The 25,865-nt window shown below is 36.8% G+C and overlaps 2 protein-coding genes across 2 annotated transcripts; both read left to right on the forward strand.

Annotated features, from left to right (window-relative positions):
* Positions 1 to 6,696: 6,696 nt before the first annotated feature.
* On the forward strand, positions 6,697 to 7,134 carry LOC131038512 (pentatricopeptide repeat-containing protein At4g21065). The gene has a single exon (XM_057970960.2). The coding sequence runs from the start codon at positions 6,697 to 6,699 to the stop codon at positions 7,132 to 7,134; it is 438 nt and encodes a 145-aa protein (XP_057826943.1).
* A 167-nt stretch (positions 7,135 to 7,301) lies between these two features.
* On the forward strand, positions 7,302 to 8,884 carry LOC131038511 (pentatricopeptide repeat-containing protein At2g03880, mitochondrial). Its single transcript, XM_059212515.1, has 3 exons — positions 7,302 to 7,602; positions 7,835 to 7,906; positions 8,052 to 8,884. Exons 1-3 carry the CDS (start codon positions 7,302 to 7,304, stop codon positions 8,882 to 8,884), a joined length of 1,206 nt encoding a protein of 401 aa, XP_059068498.1.
* The last annotated feature ends 16,981 nt before the right edge of the window (positions 8,885 to 25,865 follow it).

Here is a 25,865-nt window from a genome sequence, read left to right on the forward strand (position 1 = left end):
CCTAGAGAAAATCATGAATCTGCAGTAAAAAGGATTTTTCGGTACTTACAAGGCACTATAAATCTTGGATTATGGTATCCTAGAGATGAAAACTTTGAATTATGTGCATACACAGATGCAAATTGGGCAGGAGATATGGATGATAGAAAAAGTACCACTGGCAGAGCATTCTTTCTTGAAAACAGACTAGTTTCTTGGTTGAGTAAGAAACAAAGTTGTACATCTTTATCAACAGCAGAATCAGAATATGTTGCAGCAGCAACTAACTGTACACAGGTACTATGGCTTAAGCAAATGTTGAAAGACATAAAGGTAAAATGCAAGGAACCTATTACCATCTATTGTGATAACACTGCAGCAATTGATATATCTAAGAATCCGGTATTACATTCTAAAACCAAACATGTTTCTATCAAACTGAATTTTGTAAGGGAAAATGTTGAAGCAAAGGAGATAAAACTGGTTTATGTGAATACTAAAGAGCAGATTGCAGATATTTTCACTAAATCTTTGCCTAAGGAGACTTTTGAATATCTTAGAGATCAGCTTGGAGTCATACCACCACCGGTAGAGACTTAGACAGTTGATGATTGACATCAACCGACACAATTAATAGAGAAATATTTTATTCTAGTCTTTGATGGGAAGCTACTTCTCAGAGGGAGTAGTTGGTATACTAAATTGATTGGTATTTTGTATATGAACTTGGTTTTATTGTAACTTTGGCATTTGATGTCAAAGGGGGAGAGATATCTATGGAAAAACACATTATCTTTTGGGGAGAGATTGGTATGGAAAAACTTTGAGAAACATAAGGAAAACACATGTTTCTCCCAGGGGGAGAGATTGTTGTTACTCTTTGTATCTGTATTTTGATTTCTGTTTATGATCTTTTTGGAGATTGTTGGTTTTTGGTATTTGGCATTTCTGTTTTGGCACTTTGATGGTTTTTCCATCTTGTGTTGCCATCAATGCCAAAGGAGGAGATTGTTGGTATTTTGGTATGGTTTTGTCATTGATGTCAACACCTACTAAAACACTAGCACTTTGGAGAATCAACAACATTCACTGGTAAGCAAGTAACTATTGCACAAATACTGTTATCTGGTACACCGGCAAGATATAATGATCACCGGCACTTGGAATGGCATGGAAGACACATGGTTATGTCGAAGACATCATTTGGACATCTTGTCCTGGAGTTTTGTTCATTGGTATATTCATTGTTGCATATTTGTTGTTACCGGCAAATAGGTCTAGGGTTACACCGGCAGGTTTATCTTTTCCAGATCAACATGGCACGCTATGGAGATGATTAATTATTGTTGTAAATGCATTAAGCCGACATGTTTAATTGGTTATTGCATCAGATATTATATTGTTTGTAAAATGTTTTTATTGTAATATCTTGTAGAGCCGACCTACTAAAATTGGTCTTAGGTTATGGAATAAATGTAAGATCTTATTTGTAAGATCAAATGTGGAATGCGAAAAAGGATTGTGTGAAGGTATATGTGAGATTAAGCAGAGCTATACACGCAAACATCATTTGAAGGTGAAGCTAGGTTTTTGTGAAAGCATGTCAGCATTACACCGGTACTGAATCCAACATATTGAGATGCTATTTTGTGCAGTACATTTTTTGGATTTAACCATCCAACTGTAGTCAGTGTGACTCCCATTTTGTGATTGAGCAGTGAGCTCTAGGCTGTTGGCCTTTCTGCATGTGCAGACCCCATTTATGTACACTTACTATCTGCAGTAGTATCATCTGATTGTGGGTAAGGTTTTCGGTCGTGGTTTTTCCGCTTACAGGGTTTCCACGTACACATATTGGTGTTATGTATTGTGGATGACTTTGTGTTTATGTTTCATACACTAATCCTTACTGGTATAGCAATTAACTGTTAAAACTGTCTGCTAGCATATTGAACTGGTTTACCGGTATTAAGTATTAAGTTGGTTAAGTTGTTTTTGGTTTGAATTTATTTGACAACTGATTCACCCCCCCCCCCCCCCCCCACCTCTTAGTTGTCTCCGGGACCTAACAGTGTATACATATAGATTTCAAGCACAAAGATCGAATAGCTTCCACAACAACAATCTTGAACTCATCTGCTATATCTCCATCCTGGGAACTTATGCCATTCTGAGATAGGAGGAAGTTAGATCAAGATACTCATTCTTCTATAAAAGGCACTAGTCATCGAAAGCTACTAGTGAATAGGTATACCCGCCTAGGTCTTGCAGAGCCTGAAGTGACAGAGTTAGTAACCAAATAGGTTCACTCTATAAGTTGGCCAAGTCAATTGGAGGGTTTGATCATAGGAGTTGGCATTTCTTTAGAACCTATCCAATCTGTTGATTTGAGACCCAACAGAACCAATTTTGTTATTAGCTATATCATCAATTTCCTTTTGTACTCTGCTTATCTCTTTATCAATGTCCTGGGTCAACAGATGTGGCTTGCATGTCTCTCTATACAATTCCTTATACTCCAAAATTGTTGTATTCAGTTCCGGTAGAAGTGTGTTAATATGCTCAGTGCACTTCTTTATTGTCTCCTCAAAGAATTTTTCTTTTCCTTTTTCCATTTTCTCTTTGAATGTGTCCTCATTTACCTTATCCACTGTTATTACATTTCCAACAATAAATTTAGACAATGTGTCTAACTGACCTAAAGAATCCTTTACATTATCTACATTGCATTTTGGTGCAATCATCTTAAGAATACGTATGGTATCATCAATTTCCTTGTAGGCCAAAGCATTACAATCAGTTATCTTTTTTATTGAGTCCAGAAGTACTTTATTCACATTTGTAGGTCTGAATTCACTTCATGAAGTACCTGATGTCTGACCAACTACTTTTACTATCTCAATGCTTGCAGTAATAGTAACCAATTTGCTTGTCTCAACCTCCGGTGGATCAGTCTAAGTTTGTGTTTCCACTTGTAGTGGTTTGGGTTTCTCAGTGATTACCGGTTTTACTATCTCAACATGTATCTGTGCTTTTGTCGGTTTCTCTGTTGGTTTCTCAGTGTTATCAACTGCCGATATCTCTGTGTTATCAATTGTCGGTATCTTTGTCTCTGTCGGTTTCACTGTGCCAACATCTATGCTACCAGTATTTATTCCACTGTCCAAAGGTTGCTCTGTATGCACTGTTTGCACTTCAACCTCTACATTTTCTATCCGTATGTATTGTTGCCGCTGCCGGTGAAGAGTCTGCCGGTGTTGGTGCCAGCCGGTGGTTTACCAGATGAATGTCGGGTGGTTGCCTGAAGGTTGCCAGTAGGTTGCCGGTAGGTTTCCATCAATGACAACACCATCATTTCTCACTAGAGTGTAGAATGCCAACACCCACCCACTAGTTTCTTTCTCCGACCACTGTCACTCTTTTCCGGCAGCCAACATCTTTTTTCAACAAGAGAAAAATTTTCCGGCAAGGTATTTTTAAAAAAAAAAATTGGCAGGAAGGGGAATGTTTTTGGAATATTTCGATAACATCAGCAATATAGACAACTTTGTATGGCCCCTAAGACCCTCTTTGTGCCCTAAAAGAGGGGTTTTTTTTCTTTTGGCCATAACTTGGGCATACGATATCGTTTTTTGGCAAACAAGATATCATTGGAAATTTGGTTTTGTCTACTTTCCACATTTGTGGGTTTCATCACCTGGTTTTGCTGCTGGTACATTCTACAACCATTTGAAGTCAAAGGTGTTGTTTTCAGTCCTGAGTTCATATCATTTCGCTAGTTTCTCTATTTTTCACGATTCCAGCGGCGTTGGGACAGTGTTTCAGATCTCTTCACATCCATCCATGCACTTTTTCCAGATTTTACTGCAGGTATATTTTATTCAGTGTTTTGTGTTTTCACACTCTGGTGAATTACTTGGACATTTGAGCTCCTGGAAACTTCTCGTTTGGGTGGGATGCCTTGTTGTTGGTTGTTCTTCATGTATTTCCAGTCTTGTGTCTTTTTTTGACATTTTGAGCCTTCATTGTAAGCATTTTCTTTTTTGCAAACGCATAGATAAAGTGCCACTATGCTTTGCATGCTTGGGATTTTGCACATCTTGTACCTTATTGTACTCACACTTCATTATAAAGTGTCATGGGGAGTTTGATGTTTGCCTTTGTTTGCCATCTACCTTTGTCATGTGAGTATTCCTTCCACGACCTTAGCCTCATGATGTGTGTCAAGTAAGTGTTCCTTCCATGACACTAGCCTTTATATGTGTTTGTACTTTCTGTTGCACTCTCGATGTTCCTGGTTCTTTGCCATGCAGTGTTTCTTGGCATTCAGTTTCAATGTACCTGTCACATCTCCCTTGTCAACATTATGGGGGGGGGGGGGGGTTCTCCTGTTGTTGTTGGTTCTAATGCTTCCTTGGTTCGTTGGAGTGAGCTATGTATTCAGTATTTGTTCTTATGTACTAGGCAGATGCAACAATTGGTTACCCATGCATTTCGATGAGATGGAATACTTATCATATGGACACTCTTGCATTCCTATTTTTGGACGCAACCTTCCATTTTTCATTTGATCAGTTCTTTAGATTGTTGGTACTTGTGCCATTTGTATCTTCGGATTCCAGATGTTTTGCCTATGTTTGCCATCTGATTCGGATTCGAGTAGTGTCATTGAGGGCACTCATGCAAATTCATGTCTTCTTGATCCTAATGATCTTTTGTTTCAGAGGAGTTTCTTATTTCAGCATCATACCAGTCATTCAATGATAGTATTTTTCAGGTTCTTCATGCTTCAGTGATTCTTCATGCTCTTCTTTTGTTCCTATCTTTTGGAACATTCTTGTTTGGAGGCGTCTTAGTCCTCCACTTGAGCTTTCATCTCTTCTTGGAGAGGAGTTTTGTTCCCACGAGGTTTTCTCCTTTTTCTCCATTTTACATAGGTTTCATTGTACTTGGGTACCTCATCAGGCCTTGTTGTCGGGACCCATTTTTAGCTTTCTAGCATCTGGTCCTTAGTTTTTTTAGCTTCTCCCTAACTTCATCTTAAGGGGGTGTGTTAGAGTAAAAGGTATTAGTTTACTTAATTAATTAAATCATATTGATTTAATAATTAAGTCACATTTTCTCTATTTCACTTAAGCTAAATTTAGGAAGCTAACCTTAGGAATATTATTAATTATTAATTGCTTTAAGGGTTTTCCTTTTTAGGTTTGATCTCCTTTTATAAGGATTGATCTCTTTTGTAATTCATTAATCCAATTATCATTATTGCATTCTTTTGCTCCGGGTTTTCAAAGCAATCTTTGTGTTTTGTGAATCTTTCATTGTTGTGATAGGTTATTTGCATACAGGTGTTCACTGGGTTCTGTGAGGTTGTATTTCACAACTTTAACACTTTATAATATATTTTCCCTATTTTACTCCCTTTGTCATGAAATTCATTGAACTCCCACCATTTGAGTTGAAAGCCCTACCTATCCCATGCGTGACTTAGGATTCCATTAGTGGCCTTTAATGGACACATAAGATACATGGTGGCTTTATAATACTTTTTAGCATGTGTGGACCCTTCAGAGAAATGGTTTGTGTACAATTAGAGATAGTTACTAATACAAGGGGCATATTTTGAGATATTGATCATGTGAAAATGATGAAAGATAGACATCTTGCACAATAAGATTAACATGATATATTTACATACATGAAAGATGAAAAAAGGTGGTTGTTAGTTGGTTTTCAGCTTTGGGCATTGACTTGTTGTATAAGTATTCTCCATTATCGTATTTTAGGGTATCAATGGAAGGTGAAGGTTCATTTTCTCATGAAAAATAGATGTTGCAAGTCAACAAATGGTTCTTGAATGCAATATTTTCTTCATGACACAAGTGTGTATATAGGGGAAGCGTACCAGTAGCCATTATAGCTAACTTCACGCACCCACAAATCCTGAACGATACATCATATTTCAATGATTTTTTTGTCATATTTATATGCGGCTTAACTACTTATAGCTATTGATCTAGCTTTTGGGTAGTAATGACCCACATTGTGGGATCTGTTATGCGTGCAAGGATACAAAAGTGGTCATTTCAAAGTATTGTCCAATACCTACTTAAAGATGCCCTAGTAACTATACACTACAACCACCTCAAAAATGGTCAATACTTATGCACAAATGCCCTAGTAGTTGTGCACTATGGGTACCAATAAAATTGCACAACTCCTTCAATTGAAATCCAAAAATTCTAACCACTAGAAATCAAGTGAACGGCTATTGGTACATGTAAAATTTATAAATAGACTTTTAGTTATCATTTTTTTTTAAATTAATAATTAAGAGATTTGATATTAAAAACCTAAATAGTAACTCGTGCTCTTCCCCTAATAGTAAAAGTGAAATTGCAAGAAACATTTTAAATTTGCAATTAGCTTATTGTATGAGGAAATAGATACTGAAAGTCAAAATGTTGCCTCGCTTGTCCATGGCAATGTGTTGCAGAATAGGACTGCACTACACCGCAGATTTTCCGCGGTCCAATTGCAATCATAAAATGGCATTGTCATCCACTTCTCAGTTGAATCTTACAACATTATGTAAAGAGGGCCAGTTGAAGCAGGCGCTGCACGTTCTGCTTACTACACAACCCCTCTGGAGACTCCTCTACATATCTTCAATTATTGCAGACCTGCACACTCAAAAATGCGCTTTCTCAAGGGAAAATGGTCCACTCTTTCATCGTTCTCAGGCGATTTGCATTTGCTAAATGCACAAGTTTTCAGAGTAAGCTTATTAACCTCTATGCCAAGTGTGGGAGTTTGGTGTATTCTCGAAAAGTGTTTGACCACATGGAAGAGCGAGACAACGTCTCATGGAATACGATTATTGCAGCATACCGGAGACATGGGTATCCTCACGAGGCAGTCAAACTGTTTCACCAAATGCAACGAACAAGACTCCAACCTAATCAGTTCACCTCTGCCAGCGTACTCCCTGCCTGTGCCAAAATAGGAGCTTTAGAAGAGGCTATGGCCATCCATCAAAGCATAAGGGATAGAGGAATTTTGTCAAATGTTATAGTTGCAACTTCCCTGGCAGACATGTTTGTAAAATGTGGAAACATAAACGAGGCTCGTGAACTGTTTGACAGAATGCCTTAAAGAGATGTTTCGTGGACTGCAATGATTGCAGGATATGCCAAAATGGATTTGTTGAAGAAGCTTTAGATACTTTCAAGCAAATGCAATTGGCAGGTGTAAAGCCAAATTCCACAACCTTTGTCAGTATCCTCCCAGCCTGTGCCAAACTGGGAGCTTTGAAACATGGTATGAACATCCATCAAAGCATAACGGAAGGGGGATTTCTGTTGGATGCTGTAGTTGGAAGTGCCCTGGCAGACATGTATGCAAAATGTGGAAACATAGACAAGGCACTTGAATTATTCGACAGCATGTCTCAAAAAGATGTCATCTCATGGATTTCCATGATTGCAGGATATGTTCAAAATAGGTTTGGTGAAAAAGCCTTGGAAACTTTCAAACAACTGCAATTGGCGGGTGTAAAGCCAGACTCCTCAACCTTTGCCAGCATCCTCCCTGTGTGTGCTCAAATTGGAGCTTTGGAACTGGGTGCAGCCGTTCATCAAATCATAGTCGAAAGTGGATTTTTTTTCAAATATTATACTTGGAAATGCTCTGGTCGATATGTATGCAAAATATGGAAGCATGCACAGGGCATGTGAACTGTTTGACGAAATGCCTCAAAGAAATGTGGTCTCATGGACTGCAGTTATTGTAGGATATGCACAAAATGGACTTGTCGAAAAGGCTTTAGAAACTTTCAAGCAAATGCAATTTGCAGGTGTAAAGACAAATGCCACAACCTTTTCCGGCATCCTTCCAGCCTGTGCCAAATTAGGAGCTTTGGAACAGGGTATGGACATCCATCAAAGCATAAACGAAGGGGGATTTTTTTCAGATGTTGTAGTTGCGAGTGCCCTGGTAGACATGTATGCAAAATGCGGATGCATAGACAAGGCACGTGAACAGTTTGACAAAATGGAATGCCATGATTTCAGGATATGTACAAAATGGATTTTATAAGGATGCTCTCAATTTTTTTGAATTAATGAAGGATTCTGGAACATCTCCTGACATTGTAAGCTTTGCTTGTGTTCTATTTGCATGCAGCCATGCAAGTTTAGTGGATGAGGGTTGTACATACTTCAATTGCATGAGTCTGAATGGCATTAAACCTACAGTTGATCATTATGTGTGCATGGTTGACCTTCTTGCGCGTGTTGGCTATCTTGAGGACACACTAAACTTTATCATTAAGATGCCTGTTAAACATGAGGTGGTTGTGTGGATGTGTTTTCTTGGTGCCTGTAGATCACATAAGATTATAGGCTTAGGAGTATTTACATCAACACTGCTTCTTGATTTTGATCCTAAAAATGCTGCGACTTATGTTTTACTCTCAAACATTTATGCAGAAGTGGGCAGATGGGGTGAAGTTCAAATGGTAAGGAAATTGATGAAAGACAGAGGAATTATAAAGATCCCTGGATGTAGTTGGATTGCAGACCATAAAACGGTACATGCTTTTTGTGTAGGAGACAGATCACATCCACATACAGAGAAGATCTATAAAAAGTTGAAGGAATTGGCTTACGAGATGAAGGCAGCAGGGTATCTTCCAGATTCAAGACATTCACTTAATAATGTGGAAGAGGAGGAAAAAGAATTATTTCTCTGCCACCATAGCGAAAAGTTGGCAATTGCATTTGGTTTGTTAAACACACCTCCTGAAAAAACTATTAGAGTTGTTAAAAATCTTCGAGTATGTACTGATTGTCACACTGCAAAACAAAATTTATCTCCAAAATCATTGGAAGAGAAATTGTTGTGAGAGATGCAAACCGTTTCCATCATTTTAAGCAAGGACAATGTTCTTGCAGAGATTATTGGTGATGCTAAATGGAGCAATCTAAAAATGAGAAGGGACAAGGTTTTATTTTTAGGTTATACAAAAGTTTCTTTGGTTTTTGTTTTGTTTATTTTGCAGCCTAGACCATGCAATTGTTTTTCCTAAAATTAGCTGGGTACAGTGCAATGCAGATTATATACACACTGTTATGGTATCCATCTAAGAACTGTTTTATGATGATATGGATGTTTCATTGAATTGTTTTCAAAGATTATATACACACGAAATCAAAAGTTAGATTAGGTGAAGAATGGAAAAACCAAAGGATGAGGAGCTCAACAAGTAAATGGAGAGATGCTTGACCAGCAAGAAATGGGAGGGATGGGCTCACAATCAACCCTTGCCATTGTGTATAGTTTTTGTTTTATTTTATTTAGATTAATTCTATCATCTTTTGCATATTTATTTTGACTTCTGAGATTAAACTGCACAATTTAATTTAGGATATAATTTTATATAAGTTGTTAACAATTTTGACCCCTCCCTAATTTTTAAAAACTTTTTCCTATTGCGGAGTCCAGACAAACAACTTTTTATTTTCTAGGGATAGAAACTTCAATGCAATGCAACATGGTTGTGACAACCATGTCGGACCTGACGTGGTTCTCACAACCACGTAATGGGCTAACATGTTAGTCATTCAAATGGTTTCAAAACTATTTTCGGCCAAAGCATTGGTTGCCACTAAGACATCTAACAGAAGTTTTTGAAGACGGAACATAAAGGTATTTTTCGAAGGTGTTAGGAGTTGTTGAGAAGATTGATGAATGAAAGATTTTAATAACGTCTACGAGGTTCAAGCATTCTACAAGACTCAAGAACAACATACAAAACTTCTTAGCAATAGAACACCATATCTTAAACAACTTTTGCTGGTTTTCCTAAAATAGTAGCCATTATCAATAAGGCCGACACTTTATTTTGAATTCGCAAAGTGAAGGAAAAGTCAATGTTTTTAAGTTCATCGGTATTTTTTTGAGAGGTTTCCAAACAGGCTTCAAAGCCGGAGGGGGTTTTGAAACCCCATTATTTCCTCGACAACCAAATATGGAAGCTCAAACAAGACAAATGAATTACTGGACAGAGTGCCTCAATGAAACATGATCTAATAGCGCATAAATGATTGCAAAAGTTGTACAAAACAGACATGTGAAATGTATTTGGTATGCGCGAATCTGAACGTTGTAAACCTTCACCATTTCCCTTGTTGCGTGTGCCAAAATGGGAGCTTTGAAACAAAGGCTTGACATCCTTTGAAACATAAATAGAGGAAGCTTCACCAGATGTCATAGTTGCAACAAATTTGGTAGGCACATACATGGATTGTGGAAACATAACAAGGCATGAAATGACTGTAGGATATGCACAAAACGAATTGTTGAAAAGGCTTTAGGAACTCTCAAGCAAATGCCATTAAGTTTCTATAGTTCGGAAGGTGTGGTTGTGGAAGTTGCTTAAGTGCAGCTTGTGTTGAATGTTCAGCAGGAGAATGTTTTTTATTTTGTAAATAGAATATTTCCTAGAGTTGTGAGGTTTACACCGAGAGCAGTTTTATGTGTGGATAGTTTTAGTTATGTGAGATAAGTTTCCTTTCTCTTGCTTCATGTAAGGAAAGTTCCAGTTTGTATCATGCAAGGAAAGTTCTCTTAGGATGTGTTGCATGAGGAATGTTTCACTTCTCTCGCATAGTTGATGTTTTTATCAAGAAGGCTATATATGTAAAATTGTTGTAGCAACTAGGATTGTATTCGAAAGGAAAAATTTCTCTAGAAGCTTAATAGAAGATTCAACATTTGCAGGTTTTTCCCTACATTGGGGTTTCCTAGGTATATCGATGTTATTTGTGTGTTTCATTTGAATTTGCTTCCGCTATTCGTTTTTTGTTAATTACCCCAGTGTATTAATTGTTACAAATTAGATAGTTTATTTTCTGTGATATTTGTTGAACAATTGATCAGCTGTTGGGTTATAGAAATTAACATGGTATCAAAGCTATAAACTCTTAATACGAAGCTAAGTTTTGTTTCACAAATTTCTTCAGGTTTCAGCTTTCAATTTTTTCAATAGTTTTATTTCGTAATGGCAACCAGTGTTCGATATGAGGACAAGCTGAGAGTACATCTAACTTCTTACAATAGAAGGTTCAGATCACATCCGTTCTCAAGGAGAATAGGTTGTGGACCTATGCTAGTACAAAAGTGACTCCTCCAGTAAATGATCCTATTGCCCTAGATTCACATGAAATCAAGGAGGCCAAGGCTCAGAGAATTATCCTTGATGGGGTAAAAGATCATTTGATTCCTTATCTATCCAAGAAAGACACCGCCAAGGAAATGTGGGATACACTCACAAAACTCTATCAGAGCGACTATTAGAGTCGTAAGATGATGCTCAAGAACAAGTTGCATAACACCAAGATGTCCAAGGGCGAGAGTGTGACCTCTTACTTGTCCAGATTGACACAAGTCAAGGATGAGTTGGTTGGTGTTGGAGAGACGATTGTTGAAGATAAGCTCGTGCGGAGAACCCTGAATGGCTTCTCAAAGCAATGGGAATTGTTTGTCAAATGCATTGTCAATAGAGATCGCCTACCTGATTGGGCGGGGCTTTGGGATGATTTTGTCCAAGAGGAGATCCGTGAAAATTCTCATCGAGCAAGTCAAACAAAGAAGGTTGAAGATGAAGAAAATCTTGCTCTTGCAAGCAAGGGCAAGCAGAAATTCAATAAAGGGAAAACTGAAGGGTCTTCTTCCAAGGATGGGAAAAACAAAGATCTGAGTAAGATAAAATGTTTTTGCTACCATCAGATGGGTCACTACGTTAGTCAATGCCCAAATAAGAAAAACAAGGGCAAGCAAAAGAAGCAAGTTGTGGCTACAGTAGAGGTGGACGAGTTTGCAACATAATTTGAGAATGATTTTTCACTCATTACATGTCTCTCAAGTTCAAATGCCAAAAGTGTATAGTATATTGATAGTGGGGTTTCTTGTCACATGACGGGAGTCAAAGAATATTTCACCAAATTGGAGGAGAAAAAGGTAGATTTATGTATTGAGATTGGAGACAATGGCAATTACCAAGCAACTGGTGTGGGCACAATCAAGTTTCAGAGGGAGTCTGACAAACCTCTATTGGTGGAGGACATGTTGTATGTCCCTGGCATGACAAAGAATGTAATCTATGTTTCTACTTTGGAGGACAAGGGTTACATAGTGACATTTGAAGAGGGCAAAGTCTATATCCATCCAAAGAACTCCAAGGTAGCAAAAGTGATTGGAGTTAGGCATGGAAGCTTGTTTTGTTTGTAGTTTGAACCAACACATGCATTGGTGAGCAGTTGTAGAGGGCTTGGAGAATTGTGGCGCAAGAGGATGGCTCATCTTCACCATGGAGCACTTAATGTGCTCAAGGAAATAGTGACGGGGCTGCCTCAGATGAAGGTTGAAAAGCATGAGGTTTGCAAGGGCTGTGCTCTTGGGAAATATGCCAAGACCAATTTTCCAAGCAATGACACTAGATCTAAAGGGATTTTGGATCTCATACACTCAGATGTATGTGGGCCCATGTCAACAACATCCTTAAAAGGGTATGAGTATTATATTACCTTCATTGATGATTTCTCTAGGAAGACGTGGATATATTTTATGAAGAACAAAGATGAAGTCTTCAGTAGGTTCAAAGAGTTTAAGGCTCTTGTGGAGAACCAGATAGGGAGGAAGATCAAGATACTGAGATTTGACAATGGAGGCGATTATACCTCGAATGCTTTCAAATATTTTTGTTCTCAGGAAGGTATCAAGAAAGAGTTGACAGTTCCATACAACCCTCAGCAGAATGGGGTTATTGAACAGAAAAATAGGGCTATAGCTGGAGTAGCCAAGGCCATGCTTCATGATCAGGATTTGCCTTGGTTTTTATGGGCAGAAGCTTGCAATACAGTTGTGTATCTGCAGAATAGGAGCCCACACAAAGTGTTGGGCGAATTGACTCCAGAAGAGGCGTTCACTGGGAAGAAACCATATCTGACGCACATTCGCATCTTTGGATGCCTTGTGTATTGCCATATTCCTGTGGAGAAGAGAACCAAATTGGAACCAACTACAGAGAAGGGTATCCTAGTTGGGTACTGTGAAACTTCTAAGGCCTATCGTGTTTACATTCCTTCCCTTAGGAGGATAGTTATTCGCAGAGATGCGAAGTTTGAGGAGGAAAGAGCTCTTCAGAAGTCAAGAAGCTTGATGGAGGTTCAAGAGGAGGAGCAGACACCCAAGGTTGATGCTGCACAAATTCCTCAAACTCCAGTCACACAAGTTGGAGAGCAGAGAAAGCAGGTCGAGCAAGTTGATCAAGAGGAAGAACAAAGGATTTATCAGTCTCAAACTCCTATGACAGGGAGGAGGAGAAATAGGGATGCTGAACAAACATTGAAAGAGGCTCAAGAGTATGTTGGTGATCCTCAGGATCCAGTCAGACAGAGAATCCTCCCAAACGTTTTTATGATTGTATGGCACTCATGAGTGAACTGATTGAGGTGGAGCCTTCTAGCTTTCAGGAGGCATCCAAGCATAATGTTTGGAGGGATGCCATGGTGGAGGAGTATTCTTCTATCATGAAGAATAGTGTGTGGGAGGTAGTGCCAGGACCCAAAACCAAGTCAATGTTAGGGTCGAGATGGTTGTATAAGATCAAGCATGTTGTAGATGGTAGCGTGGAAAAGTTCAAAGAAATATTTGTGGCTAAGAGGTTTTCTCACAAGGTAGGGATCGACTATGATGAGACCTTTGCCCTAGTAGCCAGGTACTCATCCATAAGGGCTATCATTTCTATAACAACGCAGATGGGTTGAAGGATTCACCAGATGGATGTAAAGACGACCTTCCTCAACGGATTAATTGAGGAAGAGATTTACTTAGAACAACCAGAGGGTTTTGAGGTGCATGGGAAGGATTCTCATGTGTGCGGGTTGAAGAGAGAAACGTATAGGATCAAGCAGGTTCCCAAGGCGTGGTATGTGTGTATTGATGGTTACTTGCAGAGTGTGGGCTTCACTAAGAGTGATGTTGATCCAAACCTGTACTATGTCTAGGTGAAGGGTGAGCTTCTCATATTGGTGTTATATGTTAATGACTTGTTTCTTATAGGGTTAGAAGAGCTCATAGCACATTGCAAGCGAGATCTTGCAGGAGAGTTTGAGATGAAGGACTTGGGTTTTATACACTACTTTTTGGGATTGGAGTTGTGGCAGAAAAAGGGAGAAATCTTTCTTGGATAGGGGAAGTATACAATTGATATCTTGACGTGATTTAGGATGGAAAACTGTAAGCCCATGTCCACGCCACTTGTGACCAACTGGAAGAAGGTTGATGCTTCTAAATCAAAGGCAGTGGAGCCAACTTTGTACAAACAGTTGATAGGCTCTCTAATATATCTGGTCAACACAAGGCCAGACATTTGTTTTGTGGTGAAATCACTTAGTCAGTTTATGGTGGAACCTAAACGTGTGCATTTGGTAGCTGCGAAACATGTTTTGAGGTATCTTCGAGGCATAGTTGATTATGGACTGAGGTATATTCAGCAGGTTGATTATGGACTGAGGTATATTCAGTAGGATGGAGTGAAGCTCAAGGCATTCACCGATGCAGATTAGGCACGCAATATAACTGATAGGAAGACCACTTCAAGGTGTTGTTTCAGTTTGGGATCAAGAGTTGTTTCTTGGTACAGTAGAAAACAGAAGTTTGTTGCACTAGGTTATGCAGAGGCTGAGTATATGGTAGCCAATATGGCTACATGTAAGGCTATATGGCTTCAAAAACTTCTAGTTGGGCTCTTTGATCAGAAGCTAGATTCGACAATCATTTACTATGATAATCAAAGTTGTATCAAACTCTATGTGAATCCAGTGTTTCATGACAAGTCGAAGCATATTGAGACCAAGTACCACTTAATCAAAGATTGTGTGGAGAAGAGGATAGTGAAGTTACAGTACATTCCTATAATTACTTATTTTGAAAATGATGCTTATTTTATTTATGAAATTGAAATGAAGTGGAAATGGAATTTTTAGTGAAATAGATGATAATGAAATAGTAATTCAAATGCAATGAAAATATTTACATTACGTAAATGTAATTGAATAATCAATATTATTTTTGTGAAACTAGGGATTGCCATTGCTAATGAGAAATTGAGTGCAAGTGAATGCAGGAACGGGTGAACGCGGATGAGGGCGAGAACAGGTTCAGGTAGAGTTGTTTTAGCTCTTGGACTTCGCTAGAATAGATGGGAATCTCACACACCACATTAGAATTTATAATCCGCATCTTGTAAAGATGGATGATTTAAATGACTTTATTTGAGTGTTTGTTTAAATTGGAATGATGAATTTTGAATGAGTAGTTTTAATTGATAGATTTATTTAAATATTTGTACATGTATTTTGATGTTTGTATGTGCATCTTGTGAAATGGAATAAATATCGTGCTTATATTTCCACTTCTTGATTTATGATAATGATGTTTATATATATATACCTCTATGTGTGTGTGTAAGGATATACATATACAAGTATATACACATATATATATATATGTATATGAATTATATGATGTCTTGAAAAAAAAAAGATAATTAAATTAGAATTGATTTATCACTATAGTTATATTTAAATATATATATAATTATACGTATTATATATGTATATGAGTTTGAATAACAATTCGATCATACACATATATCTACACGTACGTCATTATTATATATGTAAATATATTGTTAAAATTAAATTATTTTGTTTTATGATAAATCATTATATTATATATATACATATACATATGTATATGTATATATATATATATATATACATATACGTATATGTATACATATGTATATGTATATGTATATGTATATATATATACATATACATATATATATGCATGAAAGTGACTTATTTGAAAGCAATATCTGATATGGTGGCGGGTTATCACTACAAGTCATAGTCGACAAACTATGCATGATATGAGGAAAGTCGACTTGACATCGTAGAGACTAGAAACTATTGCAAAGTGAAATCGGTATTAGTCGACCATGCTGCAAACAAAACTTAGAGTTCAAGTTGAATATGGACTGATCGACATGGCTGAAAACCGTTAGAATAAGCATCACATGGCATGCAAACTAATCTGCATGCCAACAGTGGTGCATGGGAAGATAATAAACTACATTGCTAGTAGTGGGAGTCGATAGTAATATCGACTAAGCAATTGCCTAGCCACATAATAACACCAGTAATAATGAACTTAATGGCTTGAACAGTTTGGTGTCACGTAGTAGATAATGAATATCATTGCATGGAGAACACATAAGTGTTCGAAACCATTTAGGACTATGATGTTGCAGTTAAACAATGTGTGGTGTCACTTAGATACCAATAAATCAGTCCACCACTATGAGAGATTGGCTCAAAAATAAGAATTAGTATAGATTTGATCACTATATATAGACTGTTGGTTTTGAAGGAAAACACGAGGGAGAAATATGCAAAAAATATAGATGAAAAAATAGAGACTAGAGATGATAGAGCATAGAATGGAGATGAAAAGAACATAGAAAAAGGAATTGTAAAACATAGAGGAAGAAAAACATTGGAAATCTAGAAGTGTTGCGGTTAGATTTAGAAGAAGAATTAGTGTTGAACATCACAGTTTTGGCGTCGAATTTCAGAGGTAAGCTCTTAATCAAGCAATAGTTTATTATATATTTATAGAATAAGAATAGAATTATCTTGAGAATTGTTTATTTTAGATCACTAATGAAGAAAGAGTAAACTTTGAATTAGTTTATGCATTAGAAGACATGATAATTTATTTTGAAATTTCGTTTGAAGAAATCATATAGGTATGTGCATTATGAAATGTCATCTTACTTAATACTCGTTGTAGAAAAATTACTGAATTTAGATAGTTGAATTCGTAAATCATAGAAAACACATGTTAGTGTCAAATTTAATATGTTATTTGAAGAAAGAATGCATACTCATATTCTATTTGTTTATATGTAAATATACATTCATACATGTGTTACACCTTCTTAATTTAATTCTTGTCTTTGATTTACTTGAAAAGATAGAAGTGAAAGATTGTTCTCTTTTTGGATATATATTTGTTTGTCCATGAAATATTGTTTTCTTGCCAGATAATATTAGTTGAAAATGAAAGATTGTTTCCTTCTATTTCTTTTTAACGACAAATTGTATTCTTTAACATTGTATTTTTATCATGCGAAAAATAGGAAGCTAGAATTGAAAAATGAAAGATTGTCTTCTATATATTTATTCTAAGTTTCATATGAACATTAGAAAAGCTAGATATGCTTGTGTTTATGGGAAAGTTACCTTCCGAGATGGGTGTTGAATGTGGAATCATAGAGAGAATAGTTTTCTTTTCTAAACTATATTTTATTGCTATGCATGGCATTATAATCGGCCGAGTAACTAATTGACCATTGAAATAGATGGGTTTATCTATGCTCTTTACCATATCCTTGATTGATATTTCTTTTTTCTTAAAGGAATTAGAAAATAGAAAATGCATGTATCATTCTAAGTATGCACCAAATTCCATCTTGTCTATCGAATTATTTTTGCTAAGCAATTCGTGTAGGGTCGGGTATTCTTGATTGACCAAGAATTCCGGGGAAGTGTAAGCTTCAAGGTTGGGTGGAAAAAACACCTGAATCTTGTTCTCATCTTCATTCTAAAGATTGCATTGAAGATATCTTGGATTGCAGATCAAAGGACGCATCTCATCCTTTACTTTATATTTTCTTGTTATTGAACTTAAGGCATTAGAAAGGCCTAAGTATTGTATGTAGATATGATTGAAATACTACTACATTTTCTTATTGAATAAAGAATCTATATCTCCTTATAGCAATCTCGTGTTTATAATGATATCATTGGAAATGATCATTTAAAACTAAGGATTAGATAGTGGAAGTAAATAGACTTATTTAAGGAATTATGAGTTTATTTAAGAATAAAGAGTATTACATTTTATTATTGAAATTAGAATGTTTTATGTCTTTACATTTTGGTATCAGAGCGCTAGGTTTGAAACACTAGGACCTATGACCATTACGCTAAAGAAACATTTTCTTGATACAAGAATTGTTGAATTGCAATGGGTTCTAGAACTACTAGAGCTGGATCAAACAATGTGAATGAAAGACTTGACCAGACTCTTGATCTTTTAAATCAGCAGAATGATAGGATGGATGGAATCTAACAAGAAGTTTGAAGGGTTGGTGAGGTTCAAAATAAAATTTCTAGAGTTGAGGAACAACCTGATTATCGAGTTAGGATTGAAGGGGAGATAGCCAAAGACTTGAAAAGGACAGCCCCGCCGAAGTTCGATGGTAAGACCATTGGTGATGGTGTTGAAGCTTGGGTAATTAAGATGGAGAAGTATTTTGAACTTTGTAACATGTCCAATGAAACTAAAGCAGTTGGGGCTGCTTATCAGCTTACTGGAGAAGCTGCGACATAGTGGGTAAATGAGAAATTTGAGAAGAAGTTACAACCTGGTGATATTACTTGAAAACTATTTGTGCAATCATTTAGGAAGAGGTGGCTTCCTCAGTTATTCTTCAACAAGAAGATGACTCAATTCCAAAATATAACGCAAGGTGGTTTGACCTTGACTCAATATTGGGAGAAGTTCACCAACCTCCTAAAGTATGTTCCATAGTAACAGATGGATGAACTATTCCACATTCGGAAATTCTTCTTGGGTTTGAGGACTCGCATTGGAGCAGAAGTGGATATTCATAATCCATTGACTATGGATGATTTTTTTGAGAAAGCAACTAAACAAGAACAAAAGTTGCAGCAGTTGGCAAATTTCCGAAAGAATGTGAATACCAAACCAGGTTTTGGGAAGAGAAATTTTCAAAACAATCATCAACAGAAGGACAACCGATAGATAAGAAATCTAAAAAGAGGACCTAACACTCAAGAGAAAGGAAGAGTAAACCAGGATGGAAACAAGAAAGTGAATAGTAACACCAACTTCACTAATCCCAATACTAGGCATAATTTTGACAAGAATAGATCTAGTGGACACCCAGGACCTAGAGATGGATGTTACAACTGTAGGGGAATTTATTATGCTTCAAACTGTCCACAATGTACCACTTCTCAAAGAGGAGGAAATCAGAAAGGAGCTTCACAACATTAGATTCATGCAGCGGTTGACAATCATCAGGCTAGTTTTCAGGCTCACCTATCCAGATGACAGGTAAGATTTTTGGTCAACCGGTTTCTATTTTGATAGATACAGGAGCTACTGAATGTTTTATTGATCCTTAATTAGTTTCTAGATTATCTATTAGACCTGGTTATATGTCAAATGCATGGATGGTTCAATATGGAAATCAAGCATAGGAGAGGGTAACTTCATGTCTATTTTGCAGTGATTTAGAGCTTCCTAGTTTCCAATCTCAGGTTAATCTATATGTGGCACCACTAAGATCGTATGATGTAATCTTATGTATCAATTGGCTAACTGAGCACAAAGTTGTAGTAAACTGTGAGGATAATGTTGTTAGTTGTATAGATGATTTTTGAAATCCAGTTGAGATTTTTGGGTCTCAAAAGCCTTTTGAATTGAGACACATTTCAGCTATGCAACTCAAGAAAGCCCAAAGGAAGGGATGTTCCATCTTTGTTGTTATTGTAAGTGATGTGGATAACGCTAAGAAGAGCCCTAAGTATTATCCAGTTCTTAGAGAGTTTTTGGATTTTTTTTAGAAGACCCTACTAAGTTACCACCAAAAAGGGAATTTGACTTCTCTATAGAACTCTTACCTGGAACTGAGCCACAATCCAAGGCTCCATATAGAATGACTACCACAGAATTGTATGAGCTTAAGGCTCAATTGGAGGAGTTTCTTAGGCAAGGTTTCATAAGACGTAGTGTATGCCCGTGGGGTGCACCAGTAATCTTCGCGAAGAAGAAAGATGGTAGCTTGAGATTATGTATTGACTATAGGATGCTAAACAAGGTAACCATTAAGAATAGATATCCCTTGCCTAGGATAGATGAGTTATTTGACCAAATGAAAGGAGCTACAATATTCTCTAAGATCGATCTTCAATTAGGTTACCACTAGCTGAGGATTAAGGATGAGGATATTCCTAAGACAACATTTTCTGATTAAGTTTCGCTTGTAAAGGGTTTCGAGGCCCCTTCAAAACTTGTTTTTACCTTAATCAAAAACATTTCGAACTCGGTATGGACACTATGAGTTCACGTTCGTACCTTTTGGTTTAACCAATGCCCCAACAACATTCATGAACCTTATGAACAACATTTTTAGAGATTATCTAGATGATTTTATGCTTATATTCGTTGATGACATGTTGATTTATTCCAAGAATGAAGAGGAACACAAGAAACACTTAAGGATAGTTTTGCAAAGATTAAGGGCTCATAAGCTTTTTGGAAAGTTTTCAAAGTGTGCTTTCTTTCAGGAAAAGGTGCACTACTTAGGTCATGTTATATCTGCTGAAGGAATTTTAGTTGATCTGGTAAAGATAAAGGCAATTGTAGATTGGCCAACACTTCAGAGTGTTAGAGAGGTTAGAAGTTTTATGGGTCTTGCGGGATATTATAGGAAGTATGTGGAAGGTTTTTCAAAGATAGCAGCACCTATTACTTCTGTTCAGAAGAAGGGAAAGAAATTTGAATGGACTGAGAAGTGCGAAGAGGCATTTCAACTTTTGAAGCAGAAGTTGACAACAACACCAGTTTTGACTATACAAAATCCTAATGGACACCTCACATTGATTACAGATGCCTCAGGTGAAGGTGTAGGAGCAGTGTTAATGCAGGAAGGAAAGGTGGTTGCTTTTGAGTCTAGGAAACTAAAGCAATATGAATTGAACTATGCATCACATGAATTGGAGCTTTTAGCTATTGTTCATGCATTACAAATGTGGAGGCATTACCTTTTAGGGAAGCCATTTGAGCTGAAGACATACCACTTAGGAGTGAAATATATCTTTACACAACCTAACCTTAATGCAAGACAGAGAAGGTGGCTTGAATTCCTAAGTGGGTATGATTTTGGTATTGAATATATCAAAGGAAAGGAAAATAGGGTAGCAGATGCTCTCAGCAAAAGAAGACATCTATCTGCTATGGTTACTACAAAGTCAAACTTGAAGTAGCAAGTGTTGCAGAATCTTTCTGAAGATGAGCATTACCTAAGGGTTAAGCAAGCCTTGGGAGTAGATCCTTCAGATCACCAATTTGATGGATAAGAGTTGGAACCTGATGGTATTTTGAGATACTAAGGAAGGATGTATATTCTTGAAGGTGGAGTCTTAAGGAAATTAATATTGCATGAGGTGCACAATACACCTTATTCAGGACATCCTAGAGTGACAAAGATGGTAGCTGAATTGAGATCTTTGTATTTTTGGCCTAAACTCAGGAAAGAGGTGATTAAGTATGTGGCATAGTGTTTGGAATGTCAGTGAGTGAAATTTGAGCATGTTCATCCAATGGGACTTTTGTTTCAACATGTCATACCAAAGTATAAGTGGCAAGTAATCAGTATGGATTTTATCCAAGGATTACCAATGAGCAAAAACAAGCATGATACCATCTTAGTAGTTGTGGATAAATTGACAAAAATTGCACATTTCATACCTAGAAATCTCAAGGATGGATCATTTATTCTTGCAAAGAAATTTGTGCAAGAAATATTCCGATTGCATGGTGTACCAGAAACCATTATTTCAGATTGGGATACCAGGATGACATCTATATTTTGGAAAACATTGAATGCAGCTTTGGGAACCAGATAGAACTTTAGTTCAACATATCATCCTCAGACTAATGGCCAAATGGAAAGGGTTAATCAGGTTGTGGAAGATCTTCTATGAATGTACTGTATGGATCAGTAGTACAAGTGGGAGGAGTATTTTCCTTTGGTTGAGTTTGCATATAACAACTCTTTTCACGCATCCTTAAGGATGGCACCTTTTGAGGCACTCTATGGATGAAAATGTCGCACACCCATTAGTTGGGATAGAATGGAAGATAGGATCATTATTGGTCCTGATTTGCTCAAGGAAATGGATGAGCAGATGAAGTTGATCGAGACAAGATTGAAAGAGGCAACCGATAGACAAAAAAACTATGCTGATAGAAACAGGACTTTCAGATAGTTTGTTACAGGAGATAAAGTCTTTTTGAGGGTCAAGCCTCATAAGAGCTCTATCTCATTTGGGAAATCATCGAAGTTGGCACCAAGATATGTGGGACCCTTTGATGTGCTGGAAGTTATTAATATAGTCACTTATAGATTAGCTTTACCACCTGCTCTAGCTCGAATCCATAATGTTTTCCATGTTTCATTATTGAAACCTGATGCAAAGGGTTTGATGTTAATGAGAAAATTCTTTGGTTTCTTTAAGGGTTAACACTTGGCACCATCCAATGGTCCAATCTCTCCAACCCTTCAAAGGTTCTTAAGCATATCCTTGATCCTTCCCAAGGATCATTCTACTCAGGACAACTTAGTTTTTCTAGGAGACTCCTACTCCTATATACTCAAGGAAATGGATGAGCAGATGAAGTTGATCGAGACAAGATTGAAAAAGGCAGCCGATAGACAAAAAAATATGTTGATAGAAACAGGACTTTCAGATAGTTTGTTGCGGGAGATAAAGTCTTTTTGAGGGTCAAGCCTCATAAGAGCTCTATCTCATTTGGGAAATCATCAAAGTTGGCACCAAGAGCAGTTTTATGTGTGGATAGTTTTAGTTATGTGAGACAAGTTTCCTTTCTCTTGCTTCATGTAAGGAAAGTTCCAGTTTGCATCATTCAAGGAAAGTTTCTCTTAGGATATGTTGCATGAGGAAAGTTTCACTTCTCTCGCATAGTTGATGTTTTCATCAAGAAGGCTATATATGTAAAATTGTTGTAGCAACTAGGATTGTATTCGAAATGAAAGTTTTCTCTAGAAGTTGAATAGAAGATTCAACATTTGCAGGTTTAACTATATTCATGTATTTGATTTCATTTGAATTTGCTTCTGCTATTTGTTTTTTGTTAATTAACCCAGTGTATTAATTGTTACAAATCAGATAGTTTCTTTTCTGTGATATTTGTTGAACAATTGATCTGTTGTTGTGTTATAAAAATTATTAAATGCAATTGACAAAGCATAAAACCGATGTCTAAAGCTTCTGCCTGCATAAGTTCGCAGCATAGGGAAGTTTTGAGGATAATGTTTTGAAAGTTGAAGAAAATAATGTCAAGTAGTTTATAAGCACCGATCTCATGCTTGCAAAATGCAATTGATTGGAATTTTAATAGGCTTTGAGAATCACATCGGGTCCTAATGAGGTTTTCGAAACCTCATCAGTACCCGATGCATATTTCTTAACTCTGTCTTTCTCCAACAGAATGGCTCTAAGAAGTGTCATCTCATCAAATGTATTGGTTGAAGCATCGAGCAAAATGAATATGTTAAAAATGCTTTCGAAACTTTCAAGCAGATGCAAATGGCAGGTGTCAAACCAAATTCCACAACCTTTGTAACTATCCTCCTTGCCTGTGCCAAAACAGGAACCTTGAAACAACGCCCTAGCAGACATTAAAGCATCGAAGTCGTGGCATGTATGTTGTCTAAATAGAAGGCCTCAACGAAATTCCATCACATAGAATGCATGACACAAACCGTCAACACTTCTTAGAACTGCGCATCAAAAGATAGAAGAAAGAACGCACAGGATTATCAACACTTCAAGCAAGGCATTGAGATTTTTCTTGAATTATCTCCCAGTCATTGATTTTCTTCTCAAAAATAACTACTTTACCAGCATTAACACAAGAATCGATATCATTTTTTTTTTTCACGGAAAGAGTATAAGCACAACAAAATATTGCTTTCTCAGACACGAAATACAGTCCGTAGAGCAATGGCAAGGGAGTTCGAGATGATCTACTTGTCGAGATATCTCTAAGTATTCTGACGTTGTTCCTCCCCATGCACCATAACGAGGGCAAATAAAATGCTTGGCAATGAAATGTAATCTCATGGTTGCTCGTTTGAATAATGGTTTGTTGAAAAGGCTTTTGAAACTCTCAAGCAAATACATATGTAAGAAGTGAGCTTGGTGGTGGACAACAAACATACACAGACACTCATCTTCAAGTCTTTACAAGAAGGTATACACAGAAAAATGTTGAGCAGGTGAGATTCCAAAGGAAAAAGGGATTTTATCCATGAAGTTACATTGGCGCATAAGAATGCAAAATAACTATTTTGCAGAAAAATCAAGATACAAAGGTATTTGGAGCAGTAGCATTGCCAGGCATATACCAGTCAAATTCACTTTAATAATGTTATAACTCGATTAAGCGGTTGAGTTTACTTGGTTAAAAGTTGGGTTCTTATTATGTCCAAGCCCAAGTTCAATTTCTCACACGGACATCTAAAGTGAAAATCTAAGTTGTGACTCTTGGTCTTCCATAGGAGGTGGTTTCTAAATAAAAGTGGATTTCTAATGTATTTCTCTAAGGAGTGTAATATGAATTCTGGTGGGAAGGGGAAGGACAACAATAGTATTTTTCTAGCATGGTAATTTATGCAGAGGATGTAGAATCTGCCCTAAAAAATTGAATTAAAAAGCAAACAAACAATTACAAAAAAGAATTAAAAAAGAAAAATTGGTGTCTTTTTTGTTTGCAATCTGGGTGGGTTTATATAGTGTAGCTCTTCGTGTCACATGTATTTTACACCTTAAATCAAAAGATCAAATAAGATTAAAATAAAACCAAATTTAAATCTAGAATACTATACACTATACTAAATTAAATCATTAACTTTTGAACACAATTATATATCAATGTTTCAACACTCAAAATTCAATGATCCAAAATATTGTTAGTTTGTCTTCATTTTGTGATTTTTTCATATTTTTTCTCACTCTATTATTTCACACGTTCGCCCTTGTCGGATTGCATTTATTATCTTTTATGTGATTGATGTTGGTCCTACCCTTGCATTAATGGGTGGGAATGATGAGGCATCGAGTGAGCCTCCTAATATTTTGACCAAGGCAGGTGGTGTTAATGAGAAAAATAAAGGGTTTGCTAAAAACAATGCCTCCCAAACCTCTGCAAGGTTTGACAAGGCTAAAAATGACAAAAGTAGCGGAGAGCAGCAAGCCAATAGAGGATAAAGGAAGTACCCCTTTGTTGGCCCTAGAATTTTTTTTTTCTTGGCCCTAGAAAAATTATCATTACTACTAACTTTGATATGGTGGATGGAATAGATAAAGTGAAAAAAAATTAAAGAATGTTGTTATTTTTCTCACTGCTATTGATTGTGAAAAAGTGCTTGCTAGAAAGTATATGGATGAATGTCTTAACAATGTGTGGAGTAACTAGGGTTTCACTTCTCATTTTGTTGAGTGATATGGAAAGGTTTTTTTCATAGTTTTCTTCCAAAACCATTTCATCCTTAAGAAGGTTGTCTCAAAACAATTTGGCACATTGGCTCTTCCATCTTTTGGGAAATTGTGAGGTAGCCAGAAATGTTGAGTGAGGAATTCCTAGTCCTCTCATAATAGCTTTTCCATGTTTTTCAGATGAGTGAAAAGATCAAACCACCAAGTCCCTTTTATAGGTACAACTATATATCAGCCATTGAGTTATCCAACATCATCATAGACCGACTATAGAGACCTTAGGTCATAAATCTTTCAAGATTGGTTACATTTCATGAGAGGTGGTATATACTTTCATGTTCTACCTACTTTTTATTGAGTGTGTCAAAATGCAAAACACTGTCAACAGAAATATGGTATGATCCTTGGTTTTCCTTT

Source organism: Cryptomeria japonica, chromosome 10, assembly GCF_030272615.1.
Source record: "Cryptomeria japonica chromosome 10, Sugi_1.0, whole genome shotgun sequence".
NCBI lineage: Eukaryota > Viridiplantae > Streptophyta > Pinopsida > Cupressales > Cupressaceae > Cryptomeria > Cryptomeria japonica.